The sequence below is a fragment of the Hyla sarda genome, chromosome 2 (assembly GCF_029499605.1).
Source record: "Hyla sarda isolate aHylSar1 chromosome 2, aHylSar1.hap1, whole genome shotgun sequence".
Taxonomy (NCBI): domain Eukaryota; kingdom Metazoa; phylum Chordata; class Amphibia; order Anura; family Hylidae; genus Hyla; species Hyla sarda.
The window spans coordinates 196674831-196698235 of NC_079190.1; the positions used below are offsets into that span (position 1 = coordinate 196674831).

Below are 23405 nucleotides of genomic sequence, written 5' to 3' on the forward strand. Positions count from 1 at the left end.
GCAAAGAAGAAAAGATCATAAAGCACTTACACATAAATTCAAATATAGTTTAGCAAGGGTGGCAACTTCTTACCAGGCTGGAAAAACTGAATGGACAGAAGTGGCATTATTAACCCCCGTAACTCCTCTGCTGTTTTGAAGCTGCAGTTCTGTATAACTTTATTTGATATTATATATATATATATAAATATATAAAAATACGGAAGAACAAGCAGCAGCAGCAACACTCTGTATAGTATAGGTGGCATTCAAGTGCTGTAGGTACACGGTCCTGGTTTGAGGGCCAGTTGAGATAGAAAGCAAAATAGGACTATAGCACTTACAAGATGAGGTGAGGGAGTAGCTTTATTCCATCACAACTGAATGGATGAGTGCTATGGTCGCATTTTGCTTATATATATATATATATATATATATATATATATATATATATATACACACACACACACACACACTGGTGTTTTTTTGTCTACATTTTTGGGGTCAAATTAGGGATCTGAAATTGGGTCAAAATTAATTACTTAGGAGTTTGGTCTAATTTAGGGTTTAAATATATTGAGTTTTGAATCATTTATAGGACTGATCTGAGCTTTCATGTATCCTATGTCCTTATTATGCATTTTCCTCTGTGACAGATAATATCTGTAGTACCATAGTCTCTGGTCTATATGTTCAGTACCATGCACTTAAAGGGGTACTCCGCCCCTAGACATCTTATCCCCTTTCCAAAGGATAGGAGATAATATGTCTGATCCTGGGGGTCTGGCCACTGGGACCCCCACGATCTCCATGCAGCACCTGGCGTTCTGAACATTATTTTCAGAACTTTTGGTTCAGGTGGCCGGGGTCCATGGCAACCACACCCCCTCCTCAAGACATGAATGGGGGTGTGGAGTAACATCACAAGGGGGCGTGGCGTAACACCACGACCATGGACGCCTGCACCAAACGTTGTGAACATAATGTTCAGAACGCCAGGTGCTGCATGGAGATCGCAGGGCGTCCCAGAGGCCGGACCCCCGCGATCAGACATCCAAAAGATGTCTAGAGGTGGAGTGCCCCTTTAAGAGTGTTTTGCCTTAGGCCAGGCTCCCACAGCATTTCTGTAGTACACAAGAGGTAGCTGTCAGCATCCTGTCATAAAATGATGCTGATGTATGCTATATTTTAACTCATACCTCCAGAACTATGATGCTATCCCTCTTTCAGACATTGATAATTTAAACATTTGGGGTTTTTCCTAAGGAGATCTCATGTTACTGAGCCAGATATAAGCTCTGAACTTACTTTGGTAAGTAAATCACACTTTAAATATCAATAAAAGAGACATTACACACATTAAGTTAGCTGTACACCACATCCATAATTTATTCTGCAGAATATGAAGTAATGGAAATAAATTACACCACATAACTTATTCAAAGACTCAAAATATTGTTGACATATTCTAATAGGTAAATGCAAGTAGACGTGATACCTGATAGTGGTTTGGGATTTCAAACCAAACCTCTTCTTTGTCATAAATATAACTAGAGGATTAAACATTATTAGTAGGTGTTATAGCACCATCTAGTGGGGGATTTGGAATACACATGCTATATAACATTCCCTATTTTTAAACGACATAAATGTTCTTGCAAATGCAATGAATTACTCCATTATTACTTTACCTTGATGAAGAAGGGGGTTGTACAGTTTGAAACACAGGAGACCAAGCATGAAGGAACCTCCATAGAATGTGTGCAATATTGCAGTTCATTCCCCTTCACTATTCTCTGATAACTTATTTGTTTGCAGATCACACTACATTGTTCTAGTTTATGACAGGGCTATAAGTACAGGATTTTAAGAATTCCAATAGTCTTCTACCACTAAACCTTCTACATCTCAAACTTCCAAAACTGTACTTTTAGGAATTAATATATTTAAAGCAGTCCAGTCAGAACTCACAGGGATAAAACTAAGCTAATGGCTAGATATGGCTTCTCATTAGAATTTTGTGCATACTTCTTTATCTATATACCGTATTTTTCTCCCTATAGGACGCACCGGCGTATAAGACGCACCCTATTTTTAGGTGCAAAATCTAAAAAATTTAAGATTTTGAACCCAATAGTGGTCTTCAACCTGTGGACCTCCAGATGTTGCAAAACTACAACTCCCAGCATGCCCGGACAGCCAACGGCTGTCCAAGCATGCTGGGAGTTGTAGTTTTGCAACATCTGGAGGTCCGCAGATTGAAGACCACTGCATAGGAGGTAATACTCACGTGTGCCCGCCGCTCCGGACCCGTCACCGCTGCCCTGGATGTCGCTCCATCGCTGTCGCCGTGTCCCCGTCACTCTGCTGCCGGCCTGCTGCTGAATGTCTCTGCTGCCGGCCGGGTATCCTCGCTCTCCGTCGCCGCCATCACGTCGTTACGCACGCCGACGCACGTACGCGACGACGTGATGACGAGGAAGGAGAGCGCCGGCCATACAGGGGATCCCTGAACGGAGAAGACACCGAGGAGGCAGGTAAGGTCCCCCCGGTGTCCTGTAAGCACTAAAACGGCTATTCAGTCGGGCTGTTCGGGACCGCCGCGGTGAAATCGCGGCGGTCCCGAACAGCCCGACTGAACAGCCGGGTTAGTGTCACTTTCCCTTCAGACGTGGCGGTCAGCTTTGATCGCCGCGCCTGAATGGTTAATACAGGGCATCACCGCGATCGGTGATGTCCTGTATTAGCCGTGGGTTCCGGCCATTGATGGCCGCAGGGACCGCCGTGATAGGGCTGTATTCGCCGTATAAGACGCACCGACTTTTCCCCCCCAGTTTTGGGGAAGAAAAAGTGTGTCTTATACGGCAAAAAAATACGGTAGTCCTTTTTCAGCAAAGAGACATAAGACATTTTTGTTACTATACAAATAAGGCTCCAGTGCCCAGTGGGCATTTTCCAACAAGGTAACAGTCCAGGGTTAGCCAGCCCATCATCTCTTGTCCACCACCTCTGTGCCCACTGGCAATGAATAAGCAGAGTTGGGCTGGCTTATCCTGGGCTCTTTCTGTGCTAGGGAATGCCTACTGGACACTTTAGCCTGATTAAAATAAATAAATAAATAAAAAAAAGGTATTTCTGGAATCCTGAGAAGGTGAGAAGCCCTATCTAACCTTGTGCTTATTTTTTACTCCTGCTGCTGAAAGAGTAAAGGTAAGTAGGCTGAGCAGAAATGTATCACACTGCCGCTCAGCTTATCGTCGGCCATGATGTTCTTGAAGCAGTAATATAGTGCAAACTTTCATCTCACATCTGTAGTAGAAACAGGTACTCAGATCCACACTGGCTTGGTGCGAATCACGTAGTATAAAGGAAAAGAAGTTGATCCAGCATGCCATTAAACTTGCTTCTTTATTTCATAATTCTAAAAAGTGGTATGTCCAGCGGGGTAAAGGTTCTGGATGCATTTCAGCACATGTACTTGAAAGCCATCAAAAACCCGTAATCCGCTGGACACACTTGTGTGCCGTACCACTTTTAAGAATTATGAAAAAAAAAGTTTTAATGGCGAACGATTCTGCATTAGTTTGTGCAGACCTATCCTTGCTGTGGTGGAGCCTTGTAATAGTCTCTGTACACAAGCGCTGATCTACAAGATCGGTGCTCATTTACATTGTGCATCAGTGCACGCAATGGGGCCTTACTGAAACTAAAAAGAAGCCTTTCAAGATACATACACTCTGGGAGAGATTACTTTTTCCTGTATTAATTCACAGTGCCCACGGTAAAACCCTATACTAAAACGAAGGCAATGTATATAAAACAAATCTAAGCTAAGCCACCCACACACGTTGGAAAGGGTCTATTCACATTGCATCTGTAGTGTCCATTTGGTGTATGCACTGGGAAAGCGCATAAGTGTAACTTGAATCTCTTGTGGCAAAAGCATATTACTAATGTTTATTAATGTTCCATTCCCCTGATGGATACCAAAAGAGTGTACTTTTGGCATTTGTTGGGCTATTACATGTTGGAATACATAATTAAAACTATACAGAGCTGAGAAATCTGTACTGCTATTCCATATAGAAGTATCCAGCAAAACAATTCCTATGAACTGCGTCTACAGGTCAGTTATAGGACAGTTACATGTATAACTGTAATGTACACTGCAGTGTGAATAGACCAAACAAAATACACCTCCATACATTGTAACATTGGGTTAAAACCGTTTAAAATATTAAGTAAAACATCTGTGCAGACCAGATCCACAAAACCACTAAGGTAAATTTTACTGTAATAAATTCTAGTAATGATTGCTAAAAACATAGTTTAGTGACGTGTCAATAAAAATCCCCTCAAAATTTTAATGTTTGTTGTGTGTGTGCGGAGAGGGGAGGCCTGGTACCATGGTATGAGGTTGGTGGCATGATATACTTGCCAATCTCAAAGACTTTTTTTTTCAAGTGCCTATGGCACAACACTGTGTTTGACACTGATGCTTTTTGGACCCAATGCAGTAGCAGTAGTAGGGGAAAGGTGGGAAAAGGGGGTGAGCCCCCTGTGTGTGCACCACTGTCTGTACAGATGTAAAGCCCCCATACTTTAGTTGACTATCCGGTTTCTGTTTCTCAAACACATTTTGATTCATTATGAATGTTGCGTAATAGGACATACGAAATAGTATGTTTTAGACTCTTTTTTTTTTTAAATAAGGTAGCTTACACATTAGATAACACTACAGCACAGACCAGTTTAGTAGAATGGGACAGTGCTGAGACTGTCTGCATAGTGGGTGACAATTAGAGCCAATGTCCAGGATAAAAGCTGAAGGACCACTGCCCATCATGCTCTCTGGATCAGCAAGGTTCCCAGAAGTCATACCCCCATCAATGTTGTTACATTTTATGATGGAAACACCCCTTTAATGTTAAACAAATGACCATGGCATAATAACCCAGTTTGCCCACAGCCAAGATATCAATTTTAATATAAACTCATCTCACTAAAAATGTGTCTACTTTTGTAATATATCCTATTTAACTGCAATAAATTTTCGAGCAAATCTGCTTCTAAAGAGGCACTTAAACTATGGCTACATGCGCTAAAGCCATTTCCAGGCAATTCCAGCCTACTGAGAATTAACCATATTAAGGAGACTGAACAGCAGAACGGCCATGATCCTGTTGGTTACAATCAGTAAAGTGTTACATTAAAATCTTTACATCAGTAGCTTAGCCTCAAGTACAAGTCATGGCTTTTAAAGAGACAGCATTTTGTGTTTTACTCTATAGATATCAGTAGTTATTGCACATGCCCCTAGTTAAAATTCAATACATTTCCATCATGTCCCTACATCAAAGAAGGGCTATTTATTCCCTTTTCTGTTTGCTTAGAGCTGACCCATCATAATGTGATTTACTTTTGTACATTAAAAATATAGATGCTAATGCTAAGACAGCACCAAGCTGTGGCGGACCACAAGGGCTATATTCCTGTGCAATTCCTGAGAAAAGGGGTACAAGTATACGTCCCACTGATGTCACAGATTGCCCAACACCTATAAGAGTACCGCTTCCATGCTTGTGACCTAGTGTGAGTTCTAGATCCACAATGCATGTTCTCCCTATACTTGTGGAAAAAGCCAAGAATGTCGAAGATAATATTACTATCCACATTTTGGGTGCCACAGAATACAACAGAATGGAAAAGAAAGTAAGAACACTGGAATGTAACAACATTGTGTAACTATTATATTGATAAAGTCTAGAAAGTGGTCCAAGTGAAAAACCAGCAAGAGCTCCAAGAGTGCTGCCATAACTTATTAAATAACCAGTCATCCGCGGAGTCATATGGAACCTTTCTTCCATTGCCAAAGCAAAGTTGCTGTAATACAGCATCACAGCGACTGCTATAAGCAGACGAACCAAAAATATGTCCCACATCTGAGAAAAAGCCACACCTGTGACTTTCTTAAAAACAGATACAATCTGTGCCCACAAAGTCTGTGCAGATCTGGTAGGAATTACGCCATTGAGATCCTTTGATGCGTGGATTGTATTATCAGATTTAGATATCAGGTTATTGTGTAAGCTCAGACGGCTGCTAGGTATAACAATGTTCACTTTGTCCATAGTCCGTGGCATCATCCAAACAAGACCTAAAAATGAAAACATTCCATAACTGACATCGCTGTATATGTCTTTGGGTACAAAATAGCAGCAAGGTGTAGCACAAAGACAAGGGTTGGTCATGCTTCTGTGTTTTTGGATGAAGCTATTAAATAACTGCCCAATAAGAGCATTGATGAAAATAAAGGGGTCTCCCAATCTATTAGAGCAAAGAGCTGCTCCCATGCATTATCTAGATGACCACTTACTTCAATGTGCCAGACCCAACAGTTTTTTAAGCAACCCTATTGGCATTTAGGGAACCATGGCGCTCATGGTGCTACGATATATATGCAACACCTATTTACCGGTATAAGAGTGACATATAGTGCATAAAACAGCTGTTTTGGGCTTTGAGACTACCTTCAGCTGCTGCAAGCCAGCTGGATGGCCCTTGTTCTCAATATGCAGGCTACAGAGGTGGCATCGGCATCTATTACACTTCTATGGCATATCCTATGAAACGGGAAAATGCCTCATCCATACTGATGAATAGGAGTAATAAACACAAAAGTACTGATATGTCATCCCTTTTTGCTTGCCTTTACACATCTGAGATGAATGGCACAAGATGGCACTGGCTCCTATGTTAAAAGATATAAACCTGTGTTGGGTGCCTCTATCAGATGTTATCCATCAGCCATTCATCGCAACCGTTTCCCAAGTTAATAAAATGTATGTAAGGTATATGTTTTATGTTTTGAATGTCTGTAACAATATCATTTACATGTTCTTTAATGCATACTTTATCAGTGTTATTCAATTTAAATACAGTAAAGGATGGACACATCTGTAAGGAAGGCATGGGCATGCAATGGTTAAAATCATGCTATTTTTTTCATTTCTTACCTGCATTGATAATGAATATACATGTACAAAGGAGAGAGGTAATATAAAAACCACTTGGCAACTCTGTAAGGTAACCACCTACAACAGGTCCCAGGATAAAACCCATGCTCGAAGCTGAATTAAATCTTCCCATGACATGGGGGCGCTCTTTCTCAGGCACAAGGTCAGAGAGGAATGCTTTTGAAATGGAAAGTGAATGTTTAAAAATCCCTATAGAAAAAAAAGGGAAAAACATATTTTAAAAATGTTTCCCCCCAATTTTTCTTATCTGTTCTACAGACAGGAACACCTGTCTTTTTACCAAAATGGATACATCAAGCACATACATTTGTTCATGCAAATAAAAATACTTCTCAACAGACAATTCTATGATAATGGAATAATCTATAGGGCAGGTGATAGACCTTTGAATTGAGCAGCGGTCAAGTATGAATACTGCCACTGCATTCAGGCTTTATGGGACTATGACAGCCCAACAGACCTTGAATGGCAAAGAAGCACACGTACTCAAGTGCCGCTCCATAAACAAGAGGCACTGTGGACCCCTGTTCTTGTGATCGCTGGGGGTCCCAGTGTTCAGATCCTCAGGGATCAGACATAAAATAGTTATCCTATGGATAAGCTGAAATTTTGAAATACCGTAGCTAGAAAACTTTTCTTAAGCCAGTGTTCCCCAAATGGTGGCTCTCCAGCTGTTGCAAAACTACAATTCTACTCGTGCCCAGACAGCCTTCGTCTTCCAACAGCTGGAGGGCCACAGGTTGGGGAACACTGCATTAGAGCATGTTACACAAGCAAAACCTGCACACATTTTCACATCAAAAATCATGCAGAATAATTTTAGAAAACCTGCTTCTATTGACTTCAGTGGAAAAGGAGAACTGCGCAGAAGTGACAAGCTGATCACAACACACAAACACTGATCTCAGCTGAGAACACGATGTGGTAAGGCATTTAACACAGGCTTGGTTTTTGCCTGTATCAACCTACCATTAAGGCTACCTCTTCTGATCTATATTATTGTCTCTAATAAAAAGGATCCTGCAAAGTAAAAAATCCCCAAAATGATTTTCTAAACAAGTTCACACCAAAGAAAGTGGCGGCATATTTAAAGGGGTATTCCAGGAAAAAAATTTTTTTTTAGATCAACTGGCTCCAGAAAGATAAACAGATTTGTAAATTACTTCTATTAAAAAATCTTAATCCTTTCAGTACTTATGAGCTTCTGAAGTTAAGGTTGTTCTTTTCTGTCTAAGTGCTCTCTGATGACATGTGTCTCAGGAACTGCCCAGTTTAGAAGAGGTTTGCTTTGGGCATTTGCTTCTAAACTGGGCTGTTCCCGAGACACGTGTCATCAGAGGTCGCTTAGACAGAAAAGAACAACCTTAACTTCAGAAGCTCATAAGTACTGAAAGGATTAAGATTTTTTAATAGAAGTCAATTACAAATCTGTTTAACTTTCTGGAGCCAGCTGATGTATATAAAAAAAAGTTTTTTCCTGGATAACCCCGTTAATTGACTGGTGAGGGACTGAATGTTGAAAGCCCATCGATCCCTATGTCTCATCATGACCCCTCATTAGGTACAGGGTAGAGAGATACAACTTACCCCTTTTAAGTGAAATGAGTTAGCAGCAGTCTTGAGCAAAACCTGAAGGTCAGCCATGCCTTACTCATAGTTATCATAGGTGGCCAGGTGGTTGGAATAACAAAGATCAGTGATTTTGGCTTTAGTTAAGATTTTTTAAATTTCAGAGCCCATGGGACATAGACACCAGACATCAGAGTTGGGATACATTATTCGATTTTCACATTTATACTTTATTTTAGGGGTTGTCCAACTTCAGCAAGAAAAAAAAATTAAAATTGGCTCAGGGTAGCATAAAAAAAAAAAAAAAAAAAAAAAAAAAAGGTCATAATCACCTGCCTGAAGTGCCCACACAGCCAATCACAGGCCAAGGTGGGGAATTTGACTTCCTCAGAAACCAAGAGCTGAAAGGTTAAGAAGTACATGTAATCATGCTCCTGGCAGCAGGACGTATTCTCAAATTTAGCATCCACTTTTGATCACGTGACTTGTCTCGAGACTATTGCGATCTGGAGATGGATTTGCTAGAAGTCCCATAGCCTTGCATGGGACTTCCAGCTAATGCTGGAATCCTGTCACCGGGAGCACAATTAGAGGTACCCTTTTAAAGGGGTATTCCAGTGGGAAAAAAAAAAATCATATCAACCGGCTCTGGAAAGTTAAACAGATTTGTAAATTACTTCTATAAAAAATCTTAATCCTTAATGTACTTATCAGCTGTTGAAGTTGAGCTGTTCTTTTCAGTCGGAAAACAGTGCTCTCTGCTGACACCTCTGTCTGTCTCAGGAACTGTCCATAGTAGGAGCAAATCCCCATAGCAAACCTCTCCTGCTCTGGACAGTTCCTGAGACAGACAGAGGTGTCAGCAGAGAGCACTGTTGTCAGACAGAAAAGAAAAATTCAACTTCAGCAACTGATTAAGGATTAAGATTTTTTTTTAAAGAAGTAATTTACAAATCTGTTTAACTTTCTGGAGCCAGTTGATATGAAAAAAAAAAGTTTTTTTTACTGGAATACCCCTTTAACTCCTTAAGGATGCAGGGCGTACCGGTCCCGGTATATAACGCGGGGTCTCACGCGTCATACCGGGTTGGTCCCGGTGGCTAATGATAGCCGGGACCCTGGGCTAATAGCGTGCCGCACTGATCGTTGTGACGCACGCTATTAACCCTTTAGACGCGGCGATCAAAGTTGATCGCCATGTCTAAAATGAAAGTGAAAGCTTCCCGGCAGCTCAGTCGGGCTGATCGGGACCATCATGATAAAATCGCAATGTCCTAATCAGCTAGGATGCGAGCGAAGGTCCCCTTACCTGCCTCCGTTGCGTCCGATTGGCGATTGATTGGTCCAAGCCTGAGATCCAGGCTTGAGCAATCGACCGCCTATAACACTGATCAATGCAAAGCTATGTAAAAACAGTGTAAATAAAAATAAACATATGTGGTATCGCCGCGTGCAGAAATGTCCGAATTATATAGTTAATTAAACCGCATTGTTAATGGCGTGCGTGCAAAAAAATTCCAAATAACATATTTTTTGGTCACTTTTTATATCATGAAAAAATGAATAAAAAGAGATCAAAAAGATTGATCAATACAAAAATGGTACCGATAAAAACTTCAGATCACGGCACAAAAAATTAGCCAATATTCCGGCCCATACGCGGAAAAATAAAAAAGTTACAGGGGTCAGGAGATGACAATTTTTAACACATAAATTTTCCTGCATGTAGTTATGATTTTTTTCAGAAGTATTACAAAATCAAACCTATATAAGTAGGGTATCATTTCAACCGTATGGACCTACAGAATAATGATAAGGTGTAATTTTTACCGAAAAAGGCACTGCATAGAAACGGAAGCCCCCAAAATTAACAAAATGGCATTTTTTCTTAAATTTTTTCGCACCATGAACTTTTTTTCCTTTTCGACGTGGATTTTTTGGTAAAATGACTATTGTCACTGTAAATTAAAATTGGAGGTGCAAACAATAAGTCATAATATGGAATTTTAGGTGCAAAATTGAAAGCATTATGATTTTTAGAAGGTGATGAGGAAAAAATGAAAATGCAAAAATGGAAAAACCCTGCGTCCTTAAGGGGTTAAAGAGATGCAAGCTGTACTATTTAGCCAAAATAGTTGTAGGTTACTCATCTGTGTCGAAAAATGGATCTCCGGACTGGAAAAGTCGTAAAAGTAACAAAGTAAATTATTAGTTATCTTAAAACAATAAGTTCACTTATTCACAAACAGGTAAATTTTAATTGTTACAAAGACTTACCCACAGGTATTCTAGCGAGTGCATATATGTATATGTTAATGGAAAGCCCAAGAAGACCATATCCAAGTGCACTGATAAGAATACAGGTAAGCAGTGCATACCTTCTTCCAACTAGATCACTCCAACTCCCCTGCAAAAAAAAAAAAAAATAGAAAACAGATGGTGGGTATCAATGGAACTTACTCTGTTTGGGTGACAGTTACTAGTGGGGTACCACAGGGGTCAGTACTTGGTCAACTTAAAATAATAATAAGTTTATACTTGTGGTCAGGCAGAAAGGAAATCCAAAAATAAAAGACCTTCCTGTGGAGCATACAGCAGCTAATAAGTACTGGAAGGATTAAGAGAGGTAATTTACAAATCTGTTTAACTTCCTGGCACCAGTTGATTTAAAAGAAAATTTTCAGTGGAGTACCCCATTAAAGGTTATGGACACCTTTGGAATGATTTGTTTGCTGAATGCAAAACAAAGCAACTTTCTTAATGGTCTTTATTACAAATTCCCTACTATTTTGCTGCTGCAAGGAGAAAGATAAGAAGATAAGAAAAAAATAAAAAAAACATAAGATGGGCTTTCTGCATTGCAGAACAGTATGCTGACATATACCACAGCGTACTCATGCAATGTGACTACATTCAGTCCATTTCTATGCATACAATTATTTTGCAGGTCTCAAAAGACTTACTGTGTCCCACAAAATAACAATATATGCTTAGAAACTGTCTGAACCTACCTCAATGTACCTGATGTGGGTATGCCACATTGCATATAGATGTGAACATAGTAGCAGGAGGCAGAAGGAGTTGTGCAACAGCAGCTCAAAGTGTGGGTGGAGGGGAGAGCATACATAGAGGACAGCTCACAGACTGTAGATAGGGAAGAACTCACATACAGTTTGCTGAACATAATCACATAGGCTGCGTACAAATATAGAAAGCAGAGCAGCCACAGAAAACTGTAGCCTTATACACAAACTACACTCACATCCAGCATGTATCACATGCAGGACACACTAACATAAGAATCTAAACCTAAAAGAAGGCTGTACATGGCAAATTAGGGGTCTGAAAATAAATGGAGGGACAAAGGTTGAAACATTTTTAACTCAAAGTAAACACTAACATATGTAAAAGTAATTTTTCCCATTTCTAATGTGTCTATTGCTTTTAATAATAAGAAGAAAGAAATCAATTGCAATGTAAATAATGTAAAAATAAAAGTGTCCTCCTCTGCAATTACGGAAACTTTCTTGGCAACAGGAGCCCGACTAAGTATGAGGCACTATGCAGACAGCATATATTACCCCGAGAGAAAGGCATGTGGTACATGTGCTTTTTATTTTGCACTGCGTATATGGGGATGACTAGTTTCAGTAACTCTTCTCTCAGGATGTGATTAAAAATTCTGGAAACACAGCTGAAAAAATTATAAAGGAAGTTGTGGCCGGACGGGATTAAAAGCTAATGGCTAGCAGATAAAAAAAGCGACAGGCAGCTCACAAGTACTCTCCTTATAAGGTGCAGAGTGCTAGTTGCTCATATAATATTCAGTCTGAAAAAAGTACAAAGTACAAAAAAGTACAAACAATACAGAACAATGCTAGATTGCTTGGCAGGCAATGTGGTCACAGCTTTCATCCCCTGGTAGCTTTCATCACAGGTATGCTGGGGTAAAAATATCCCCCGCTGTGATGCCAAGCATGCCTGCCTTCACCTTTGATATCCAAACCTCCTCTTGAATTTATTGGTGTTACTGCAAAATCATCAATGGCAAAAAGCTAACTAAATCCTTTATTTGTCTTATACTGTTGTAATATGCTATTACTTTTCTACCTATCTCAGTGAATGACCCATAAGATTTCGGAGTTTTAGGCTGAAGCTAGTAAATTAGGCACCCATCTATAGGAAAACACTAGGGACTTCTTAGTAGGGATCGACCGATATCGGTTTTTTAGGGCCGATACCGATAATCGGTGCAGGTTAGGGCCGATAGCCGATAATTTATACCGATATTCCGGTATAAGTTATCGGCTATTTAACCCCCTGCGACACCGCTGCAGATCATTGATTTAAAGCGGGCGCTTTAAATCAATGATCTGCAGTGGCTTTTGCGGGGCCATAGACCGCCGCCACCACCCGCTTCTCTCCCCCTACCTGTCAGGGTGGTCCGGGCCATCCTTCCTTCCTGTAGTGTCCGGGGGCGTTCCGGGTGAAGAGTGAACCGGTCCGGGCTGTCCTTCTTCTCCGGCGGTCATCTTCTCCACTCCGGGCAGGCTCCGGCTTAGTACGCTGCATAGACGCCACTGCGCAGTGACGCCCGTGCGCAGCGATGCACCTGACGTCACGGCGTAGCGGCGTCTATGCAGTGTACTAGGCTGGAGCCTGCCCGGAGTGGAGAAGATGACCGCCGGAGAAGAAGGACAGCCCGGACCGGTTCACTCTTCACCCGGAACGCCCCCGGACACTACAGGAAGGAAGGATGGATGGTCCGGACCACCCCCATTACGGGTATGTTTAATTTTTTTATTGACTCGGAGGGTGGGGGAGGGGCCCGACCGGTATAGCGGTATGGGCAAAAATCCATACCGGTATACCGCCCAGCATCACGGTGGGGGGTGCGACGCGGTGCGGTGGGTCGGGGGGGTGGCGGTCGCGGTGCGGTGGGGGCGGGGCATTATCGGCTTATCGGCAAGGCAATTGCCGATACCGATAATGCCCAAAATCGTGATTATACCGGTCGATCCCTACTTCATAGTGTTATTGGTTTCATTTATAATAGGCCATGCTTGCTAATTCATGCGAGCAGGGCCAGGCCTCTTAAAGGAGTAGTTCATTTAAAAAAATAAAATCTTTTTCTGATTTTGGCTGAAAATACTGACCAAAACACTGCAATATATTTTGCTCACAGGGTCTGGGATTCAGTTCACATGCCCCAAGTTCCCAGGCGTGGCCTCTGCTCATATTGTCTCACTAGATCAATGTGAGTTAAAGGGGTATTCCAGGCCAAAACTTTTTTTATATATATCAACTGGCTCCGGAAAGTTAAACAGATTTGTAAATTACTTCTATTAAAAAATCTTAAACCTTCCAATAGTTATTAGCTTCTGAAGTTGAGTTGCTGTTTTCTGTCTAACTGCTTTCTGATGACTCACGTCCCAGGAGCTGTGCAGTTCCTATGGGGATATTTTCCCATCATGCACAGCTCCCGGGACTTGACATCATCATTGAGCAGTTAGACAGAAAACTTCAGAAGCTAATAACTATTGGAAGGATTAAGATTTTTCAATAGAAGTAATTTACAAATCTGTTTAACTTTCCGGAGCCAGTTGATATATAAAAAAAAAAGTTTTTGCCTGGAATACCCCGTTAAAGGAGTGCTGTATCTCAGGCTCTCCCATACAGATGCATGGAGAGGGAGTGTTCACCATTGCTTCTTGCCGTGGTTGTCAAAGCTTTATGCATGGGGAGAGCCTATGAGTACAGTGTGCTTGGCACGGTAAAGTGTTCTGCAGCTTACATAGTTATGGGGGTACTTTGGCTGGCATAGTTATAGTGGCTTCATGGCTGTTAAAAGTGACACAGTTAAAATGGGCAGACTTTGTTCTAAAGCAGTGTTTCTCAAGCGCAGGTGATATAATTCTGGTCAGTGCATCAGGCATCACCACATTTATATCACCTGTGAAAGACTAAGGAAATCCTTAAAACATGACCTGTTGGGAGTCTCGAGGACCACGCTTGAGAAACACTGTTCTAGAGGTCCTCTGGCCGGAATGTCAGTGAAGGCACCTTTATTGTGCCCCATAACAGCAACAGTTGATGACACTGTTATGGGGACACCGTGATGGTCACTGTTATGGAGGCATTGTGGCTGTCATTGTTATGTATTACTGCGGTTTTTACTGTGATGGGTATAACTGTGGCTTTCACTTTTATTGGGCATTTTAACTACTATTGAACACTGATGTTGTTACTACTATGAGGACACTGTGGATGTCACTTATGAAAGCATATGTAGCTGCTACTATTTTGGAGGCACTTTGCACAGACATGCAAGCCAGAGCTGATAGAGTTAAATGGAAAATGGATTTAGATTAGATGGTAAATGGAATTACAGTAGAGATTGTCATCATGAAAAATATGTCACCAATGTATCTGTTACTAAGCCTGGCATGGTCACATGTCCTGGGGCTGTTCCCTGGATCTATAAGAACCCTTACAAAAGTCCTTGAGTTTCAGTCAGCACTATCATGAGCAAGTTTTGATACCAGAGGTTACATCAGCCAACGGCAGGGCATTCTAGGTGTTCTACATTCAGAAGCTTAGTCTAGTAGCAGAGAAAGTGGGGGCGTAGGGAGTAGCTGTCAAATAAGGGTTTATGCACTCTTTTGAAACAAATGAAAACATTAATTCAATCATAAAACTTAATGAAGTTCACATATTTAAAAATGTCACACAAAAAAACATTGAACACGTGACACAGAGCCAGGAGTGCGGAGTTCTTACAGACCGTGCTCCTGATCAGTAGAGATCTGAACACAGACTTCCACCGATTAGAACTATTAACATGTTAACAAGGACATGTCAAAAGTTTTTCAAAGTGTTAACTGTCTAGGTACTTACAATCTGCACTATTTATCTGAGTATCAAATGGAAATATTTACCTATGCAATGTAACCACAATTTATATATGCAATAAATGTTAAACTAGACAACATTTATACAGTTAATAATGTCCTGTATTTTGTGATTTGTACACAAATGAACGTATTCTGTTGGTGCTGTATAGCAATATGTGCAAGGCATGTGATATAATGAAAGGGACAAATTGGGGTTCGAGGGCATGCCCTTTTAGAGGGGAGTGGCACTGTTAAACGTCTGCCTGTCTATAGTCTCAGTTAGCTCCAGTGTCCACCTGTCTGTTGCCTATATATTAAGGGCTCTAGGTCCCTTCCAAATGTTGTTGTCCTTTTACAGGATAGGTGATAAATGTCTTATTGTTGGGGGCCCCCAACCAATTATTACGAGAATAGGCCCCAGTCCTACCCTGTCACTGATGTGCACTGCTGTCACATTAAACTTCTATGGGACTGCTGTGGTTTGGCCATCTTCATCAGTACCATAGTAGTTGAATATAGTGACTGTGTGCATTACTCATCCGCAGCTTTATTCATTCTGGGTGACAAAGATCCCAATTTTTAGTCCCCCACTGATCAGGCACTTAACATTGTTTAGAGGAAGATGGCTCCAATGTTGACAAGTGCAAATGTGAGATGTCCTCTCATAACATGTTTTCTTTGGGCATAGCAAAGAGTGGATTATAATATAAAATATGAAGAAAAAAAAACTTACTACAATTGAGCTAGAAAAGAGTTGAAGAATACCATAGCAGGAACCTAAAAAGGAATGCAGATGTTAGTTCCAAAAGCTCAAGAATCATTTGAGCAGCAAAAGAAACTTCTCAACTGCCTATACAGAAATATAAGATACAATTAACATTTATAGTGACTGACATGAGGGACCTGCTTCTATTAACAAAATGCCAAAGTAATTCAAAGAGTCCAGGTAGCTCTACGAGGCGGGACATGACTGTGACCAATGAATGGCTGAGAGGCCAATTTCTTGTGCTTACTCAGACCTCAAGAATTGCTGCACAGTAGAATAAGTGCGGTGATAGTAGGGTAGCAAGAAAGGTGAGTATAGTTTGTTTCTATGTTTTGTTTCACCAGCCTGAGCCTAAATATTAACCACAACCCATTTTTCAAATCTTACCAATCTTACTTTATGTGCATAAAACTTTGGAATACTTTTACTTATCCAAGTGATTCTGACTCCAAAATTTTGGAAAATTTGGAAAAAATCGCATTTTCCAAATTTGGCACTCTCTTCTTTATAGCAATAAATGATAACTATGTGTCAGCACAATAGCTAGTGTCATGGTGAATGTGGTGGAATTAAATCCAGAACACAGAAAAAGTCCCAGCATTTTCCAAATCCATACAAAGAAATTTATTTGTAGAGCATCACACAGAATATAGGACATGTTTCGGTGCAATTCACCTTCCTCAGGGACAGGCAAGATGAAAAAATAATTCTATCATTGTTTTTTATTTTTTATGGTGGTCACCTTGCAATACCCAATTTATGTCTTTTTTTTCTTCCTTTGTATTACAAAATCACTTAAAAAAAGTTTTTTCTATGTTACCATATTCTAAAAGCCTAAAAAGTCTATTTTTTGCAGTACGAAATGTACTTTGTATTGGTACTATTTGTGTAATACATGCTTTTTTCTTTATCAGCTGGGATAAATAACATTATAGTTTTAAAGTAAAATATTTAAGAACGTGGCAATACCTATTAAGCATTTTTTTTATATAGAAAGCTTTATGGGGAAAGGAACAATTTCCTTTTTACACTTTATTTTATTTTTCTGAAACATTTTTTATCCCCTAGGCTGTGATCTTCTGACCACTGATGTTACAATGCCATTTAGCCTGTGTTGGGCCTCACAGGCTTCTGTAGCTGGCAGACTCGGAGGCTTAAATTTGGCCTCCAGCTGCCATGGCAATCCTTGGAGCTCCATGTCCGAATTGTGAGGTATCTGAGGAGTGACGGGGTTCCCCTCCCCCTGTCAATCCTATAGATGCCACAGTAACTACTGACCGCAGCATTATAGCATTAAAATGCAGAGACTAGAGTGATCTTCGGTCTCAACAGTTGCAGGTTTTAGCGTGGCTGTATTTGAAAGCTGGCACCTGCCATCGATCCTGTGTGCTCTGCATCTGAGCACACGGGATCTCCATAATATAAATGTACTTCATGTCACCCTAATGTAGATATCATCATGATGTACATTTATGTAATAGAGTGGGAAGGCGTTAGAAATACCCTTTGAGGCTGGCTTCATATCTGGGTTAAAAGGTCAGTTGGGGCCACCGTCGCAGAAAACGGAGCCTGAAAGGTAAAATAATTGTTCAAGAATCTTGCAGCATTTCTGCTATTTGTAGTGTGTAATAATTCTCTTTCTTACCTATTATACCTGCTGTAGTTGGACTGGCTCCCAGTGATTTCATATGATGGTTCAGTAGTGGCACGATCATGCTTACACCAAAGAGGTCCTAGGTAAAAAGAGGAAAATTTTAGCATACCACATACATTAAGTAAGCACCAAATATAAAAAGCTAACATTTGACTATAATCAAACTATACAATTTATGCATTATATATACACTCAGCAGCACTAGATGTATATGTACTCATTGATAGCTGGGGAAAATAAGTCATTGGAAAATATAGAAGGCCAATGTGGGGGAAACACCACAGCATAATAGACAGAATTTTATTATTTGATTCCTATTATCGGGAATTTTCCCTATTGACTTACACAATAAAGTCTTCACGAATCAGCAGCAAAATCTGCAATCGCTCTTTTGTAAAAATGATTTTTTTTGCTTCTTAGGAAATCTTCTGGGAAATTTGGATCAAAATCCAGGAGAAAACAAATATTTACCTAATATTTACTAAAGTGAATTACACGGGTAGTTGGACTGTGAATCTTGGGGCTAGGGAACATACTAAATGCACAAAATCAACTAATTTACACTTGCAGCGGCATGCTATTCCATCCGGTTTGCGTTTAGTTGGACCATCATTTCTTTTTCAACAGGACAATGACCCCAAACACACCTCCAGACTGTGTAAGGGCTATCTGACCAAGAAGGAGAGTGATGGGGTGCTGCGCCAGATGATCTGGCCTCCACAGTCACCAGACCTGAACCCAATGAAGGCAAAAGGGCCAACAAGTGCTAAGCATCTCTGGGAACTCCTTCAAGACTGTTGGAAGACCATTTCAGGTGACTACCTCTTGAAGCTCATCAAGAGAATGCCAAGAGTGTGCAAAGCAGTAATCAAAGCAAAAGGTGGCTAGAACCTAGAATATTACATATTTTCACACTTTTTTGTTATGTATATAATTCCACATGTGTTAATTCATAGTTTTGATGCCTTCAGTGTGAATCTACAATTTTCATAGTCATGAAAATAAAGAAAACTCTGAATGAGGTGTATCCAAACTTTTGGTCTGTACTGTATATATATATATATATATATATATATATATATATATATATATATACACACACACACACACATACATACATACATCATACATACATGAAAACCAAAAGTTTTGCAGCACAACTAAAAAAAACAAAACATATACCATAAGGTGCCAGCGTCAGCAACCCCGTCACCAATCCAAACAATGGAGCAGCCCTCAATTTCGAAATAAGGTGGTATTTATTCTATCATGTTACAATGTTTCAGCATCTCCATGAAGCCTTTATCAAGCATGTGTTGTTTTTTTCTGCGCAAACTGGGGGGGTTCGGGTATTAGAAATCTTGGGTGAGTACCCACACTTTTTTTTCCAGGACTTGACCCCAGGTTTTATATATAGCCCCAGTCAGAGGCTATATGCCCAGCAGAAGTGAGTTGATATCTGAGCATTAGGCTCAGAATTTGGGTTAGGGTCCCATCCTAAATGAGGCCACCTCCCCGTGGTGGATGGGGGACAAGTTTTGATCAAAAGGTGCGCTAAGAGCCTCAATTTTTTGACCAATGTGTGCTGCTGCAAACCTCTTTTTTTGTATAGTCTGTATCTGCCATAGCAGTGTGCACCCGTGTATTAGGTTGTTGTGCTGGCTATTTTTCTTTCTGGATAACTGTATCATAAAGAACAAACAAAGCACTCACCAGGTAGGTTGCGTCTTTAAATCTTCAGGCTTTTATTTCATTTTTCATCTCAAGAGGGGCCTGACGAAGCGGGTCACAGCGCGATACGGTGAGTTGCCCATCCCCCCCCCCCCCCCCCCACGCCACCACACCCTTCAGCTCTCCCGCACTGCTCGTGTCCAGATATCGACTTATCTTCAGATGAAAAATGAAATAAAAGCCTGAAGATTTAAAGACGCAACCTACCTGGTGAGTGCTTAGTTTGTTCTTTATGATACAGTTATCCAAAGATCTGTTTTTCTACGTGAGCACCACAGACGGTTTGCATTTCAATCTATGGACACTTGTATATTGCACAAGACACCAGTATCTACATATTGGGCTTATCAACAGGTGATTTCAGCAGTGCCTAGGATTCTATACACTTCTTTGCAATACATTATTTTTCTTTTTGCTTGTTTTTTTTTTTTTTTTAAATCAGAAAATTTTTATTGAACAAATTTTCAGAATAATAGACATACAAAACAATCCATCAATGAGGAGATTACCTTCAGCAGTCTATTAGCCAGGACTTTAGCTATTAGTTTAACATCAGAACATAGGAGAGAAATACTCTCACCACTCTCAAAATACTTCTGCTGTTGAAAAAAGTGTTTGTTGGCTGCCATGTGCATCAAGTGCGCATCTAACATAGATTGTAAGGACTGCCAGTTATCCCTATTAACATCAGAAGGGTCACAAAAAAATTGCTGTTCCGCCCCCATGACCTGCGCCTGCAGTGTAGTCTGTAACGCTCTATTCTTAGACTTGCAAAATGTAATCTCTCTAATAAAGATGCCCCTCACATAAGCTTTCAGTGAGTCCCATACAGTACCCACCGAAGCCCACCCGGAATTAATTCTGTAGAACTCAGCAATATCAACAAAAAGTGAGTTATCCACATTAGAAACCTGAAGCCAAAATGGGTTCAGTCGCCACATAGAGCCTCGCATTCTAGGATGAGAATGGCCAGTAAACCGTACCTTTAAAGGGGAATGGTCAGAGAGACTACGGGGAAGATCCTCAACTGAGCTAATTAATGGAAGGATAGACTCATTACCCAATGCTAAATCTATAAGGGAAAGAGTACCATGAGAACTAGAGTAACAGGAATATTGCGGCGTATCAGGGTTGCGCCTCCTCCATAAATCCACCCATCCCACCTCCCCCACAAATCTAGCAAGGCTCGTAGGGCCTTAAGGCCCCCCAGACCCCCGCACCGGGAACTTATCCAACACAGGATGCATCAAGTTATTGAAGTCCCCAACCACCAAGAGCGGTGTGTCAGGCAGGGAGGACAAGAAAGTAACCACCCCACGTAAGACATAGCCCGAGTAGGGGGGAGGTCTATATACCACAACCAGAACTAGCAAGACACGATTAAAAGAACCATATAAACAAATAAACCTTCCTTCAGGGTCAATAAGACTAGATATACTGGTAAATAGGATACTGTTATGTATGAGAACACTCACACCACGGTAATGTGACGAAAACGTGGTGTGGAACGTGTGATCAAACCACGGTTTATTCAATACATGTTTAGTCTCAGCCACCAAATGCGTTTCAGAGAAACAGAAAATGGCAGGCTGGTGTGTTTTGAGCGCCTGAAAGACAGCACGAATTTAAGCTAAATCTCTGGTAACATGAGAAAACATATACTGGCCCAGGTAGGCCACATCAGGTTGTAGCAGGACCTCAAGTCTCCTCAAGAGAGTCAAGTATTAGCGCACCGGGTCTGCACCTCATATCCGAGCAAGTAAAAACAAAATGAACTATTTTGCATAGGCTGACAACTAGATAATAAGGCACAAAATTATGCTAAATGACCGACAACAGGAGAAAACATTGAGCGACCCAGGTAGGCCGCATCAGTTCGCAGCATGACAGCCAGTCTCAGCAAGAGTGTCAAGTGTTACCGCGCCGGATCTGCGCCTCATGTCTATCCAACCACTCCGCCGCTGCAATCGCGGTGTCAAACATATGAGCCGTTCCTAGGGCAACCACCCGCAATCTTGCCAGATAAAACATGGAGTATTTCACATTTAAGGCCTGAAGGCGACGTTTCACATCCATATATTTCGCCCGCCGTTTCTGTACTTCAGCAGAAAAGTCAGGAAAAATAGATATATGGTTCCCATCAATAGTTATGGACTCCAAGTCCCGAGCCCTACGAAGAATAATGTCTCTGTCCTTGTAATGGAGCACTCGGATAAGGACGGCCCTAGGGGGGGCCCCCGACGCGGAGAGTACGGGTGGGCACCCTGTGTACCCGTTCCACCGCAAACAGAGGGGTCATAATCGGTTTCCCAAAGGTAGATAGGAGCCATTTCTCAAAATAATCGCTAGGGTCACGACCCTCTGCTTTTTCAGGGACTCCGACAAGCCGCACATTGTTCCGCCGCAGGCGGTTTTCTAGGTCATCGGATTTGGCAGCTAAGGCGGTCAGGTCATTGACAACACGGTGCATATCCCTCTGAAGTGGGGGGACCCGATCTTCAAGTTCCCCCACCAACTCTCTCAGTGACTTTCTGCATGTCATGTCTGATAAGATTGATGTCCTCACGTAGACCACCCAGCAACATCTGTACATCTCTGTAGCCTTTGGAGATAAGAAAATGTCATTCAGAGTGGGTTCTGCATTAGGAGGCATAGCAGTAGTAGAGACCAAAGCAGTGTCGCCCCTAGCAATAACAGGGGAACAGTCCACAGGAGGCCGCCTAGGAGTATGCACCGCAGAGGTATTAGTCAGGGTAGTGGCACCTACAGCAACAGCAGGGGTACAGTCCATAGGGAGCAGGTTAGGAGTATGTATCTAGGCAGGAGTGGTCAAGGCCGCATTGCCCTTAGCAACAGCAGGGTCACAGTCCATAGGGAGCTGGTTAGGGGTATGCAGCACAGCAGTAGTAGTCAGAGCAGCATCGCCCTTAGCAACAACAGGGGCACAGTCCATCAGAAGCTGTTTAGGAGTATGCATCACCAAAGTAGAATACATGGCAGCATCGCCCTTAGCAACAACAGGAGTACAGTCTATATTGAGTTGATCAGGGATTTGCATTACAGCAGCAGTATTCAAGGCATCACCCCTAGCAACAACAGGGGTACAGTCCACAGGGGCCCGTGTGGGAGCACTCTGGGGAGTCTCTGTGGCCAGGGATGGTGAGGCAGGTTCCCCAAAGGCCGCCTGTGGCATGTGATGCATGGTAGAGGAGTCCCCAGTATAAGCGGCGGCCATCCAGCATACAGGGGGTTAACAGTGGACTGACCTGCGCCATCTTTGCATGCAGGCCCCGGCTGTCCAGCGGCCGGGCCTGCAAGATCCTCAGTCATCAAGGGCTCGGCTAGCCAGTCAGCCCCATCCAGCTCCTCGTCACTCCAGCTGCCCACCGGAGCCCTGTCAGTGGTGTCGGTAACTTGCGCGAAGCGCTGCAGGCGCTCCGCAATCCCCGACACCTCCACGTAAGATGGCGCCGGCTTCTTCAGGGACTCGACCTCGCTGCCGTCCATCGCTCCCTGCTGCTTCCTCTGTCGGCGGCGTCCCGGCATCTCACCACCGCTTCCCTCCAGGGACCCACAGCAACCAGCAGGTGAGTATTAAAATCGTAACTATAGCCTGATGCCCAGGATTAATGCAGGATTCTCGGCGGAGCTCCGTGCGACACATCCGCTCACATGCCGTGCGTGGCCACGGCCCTTTTGCTTGTTTTTACAACTCAGGGGGAATGGCACCCTCTTTAGCTGTGCACCCCTCCCCCTTTTTCACAGGTGGAGTTTTA

General features: G+C 41.9%; 1 protein-coding gene across 2 annotated transcripts in view; it reads right to left on the minus strand.

Moving 5' to 3' along the window:
• Positions 1 to 1343: 1343 nt before the first annotated feature.
• MFSD9 (major facilitator superfamily domain containing 9) overlaps positions 1344 to 23405 on the minus strand; it is a 33607-nt gene continuing 11545 nt past the window's right edge. For both annotated transcript variants that reach the window (XM_056556097.1, XM_056556098.1), the window contains 5 exons: positions 17890 to 17977; positions 16212 to 16255; positions 10863 to 10992; positions 6996 to 7205; positions 1344 to 6136 (listed from right to left, as the gene is read on the minus strand). In XM_056556097.1, the coding sequence (XP_056412072.1) occupies positions 5349 to 6136; positions 6996 to 7205; positions 10863 to 10992; positions 16212 to 16255; positions 17890 to 17977 (1260 nt within the window). In that variant the 3' untranslated portion in view covers positions 1344 to 5348. The remainder of the gene's footprint in view (positions 6137 to 6995; positions 7206 to 10862; positions 10993 to 16211; positions 16256 to 17889; positions 17978 to 23405) is intronic.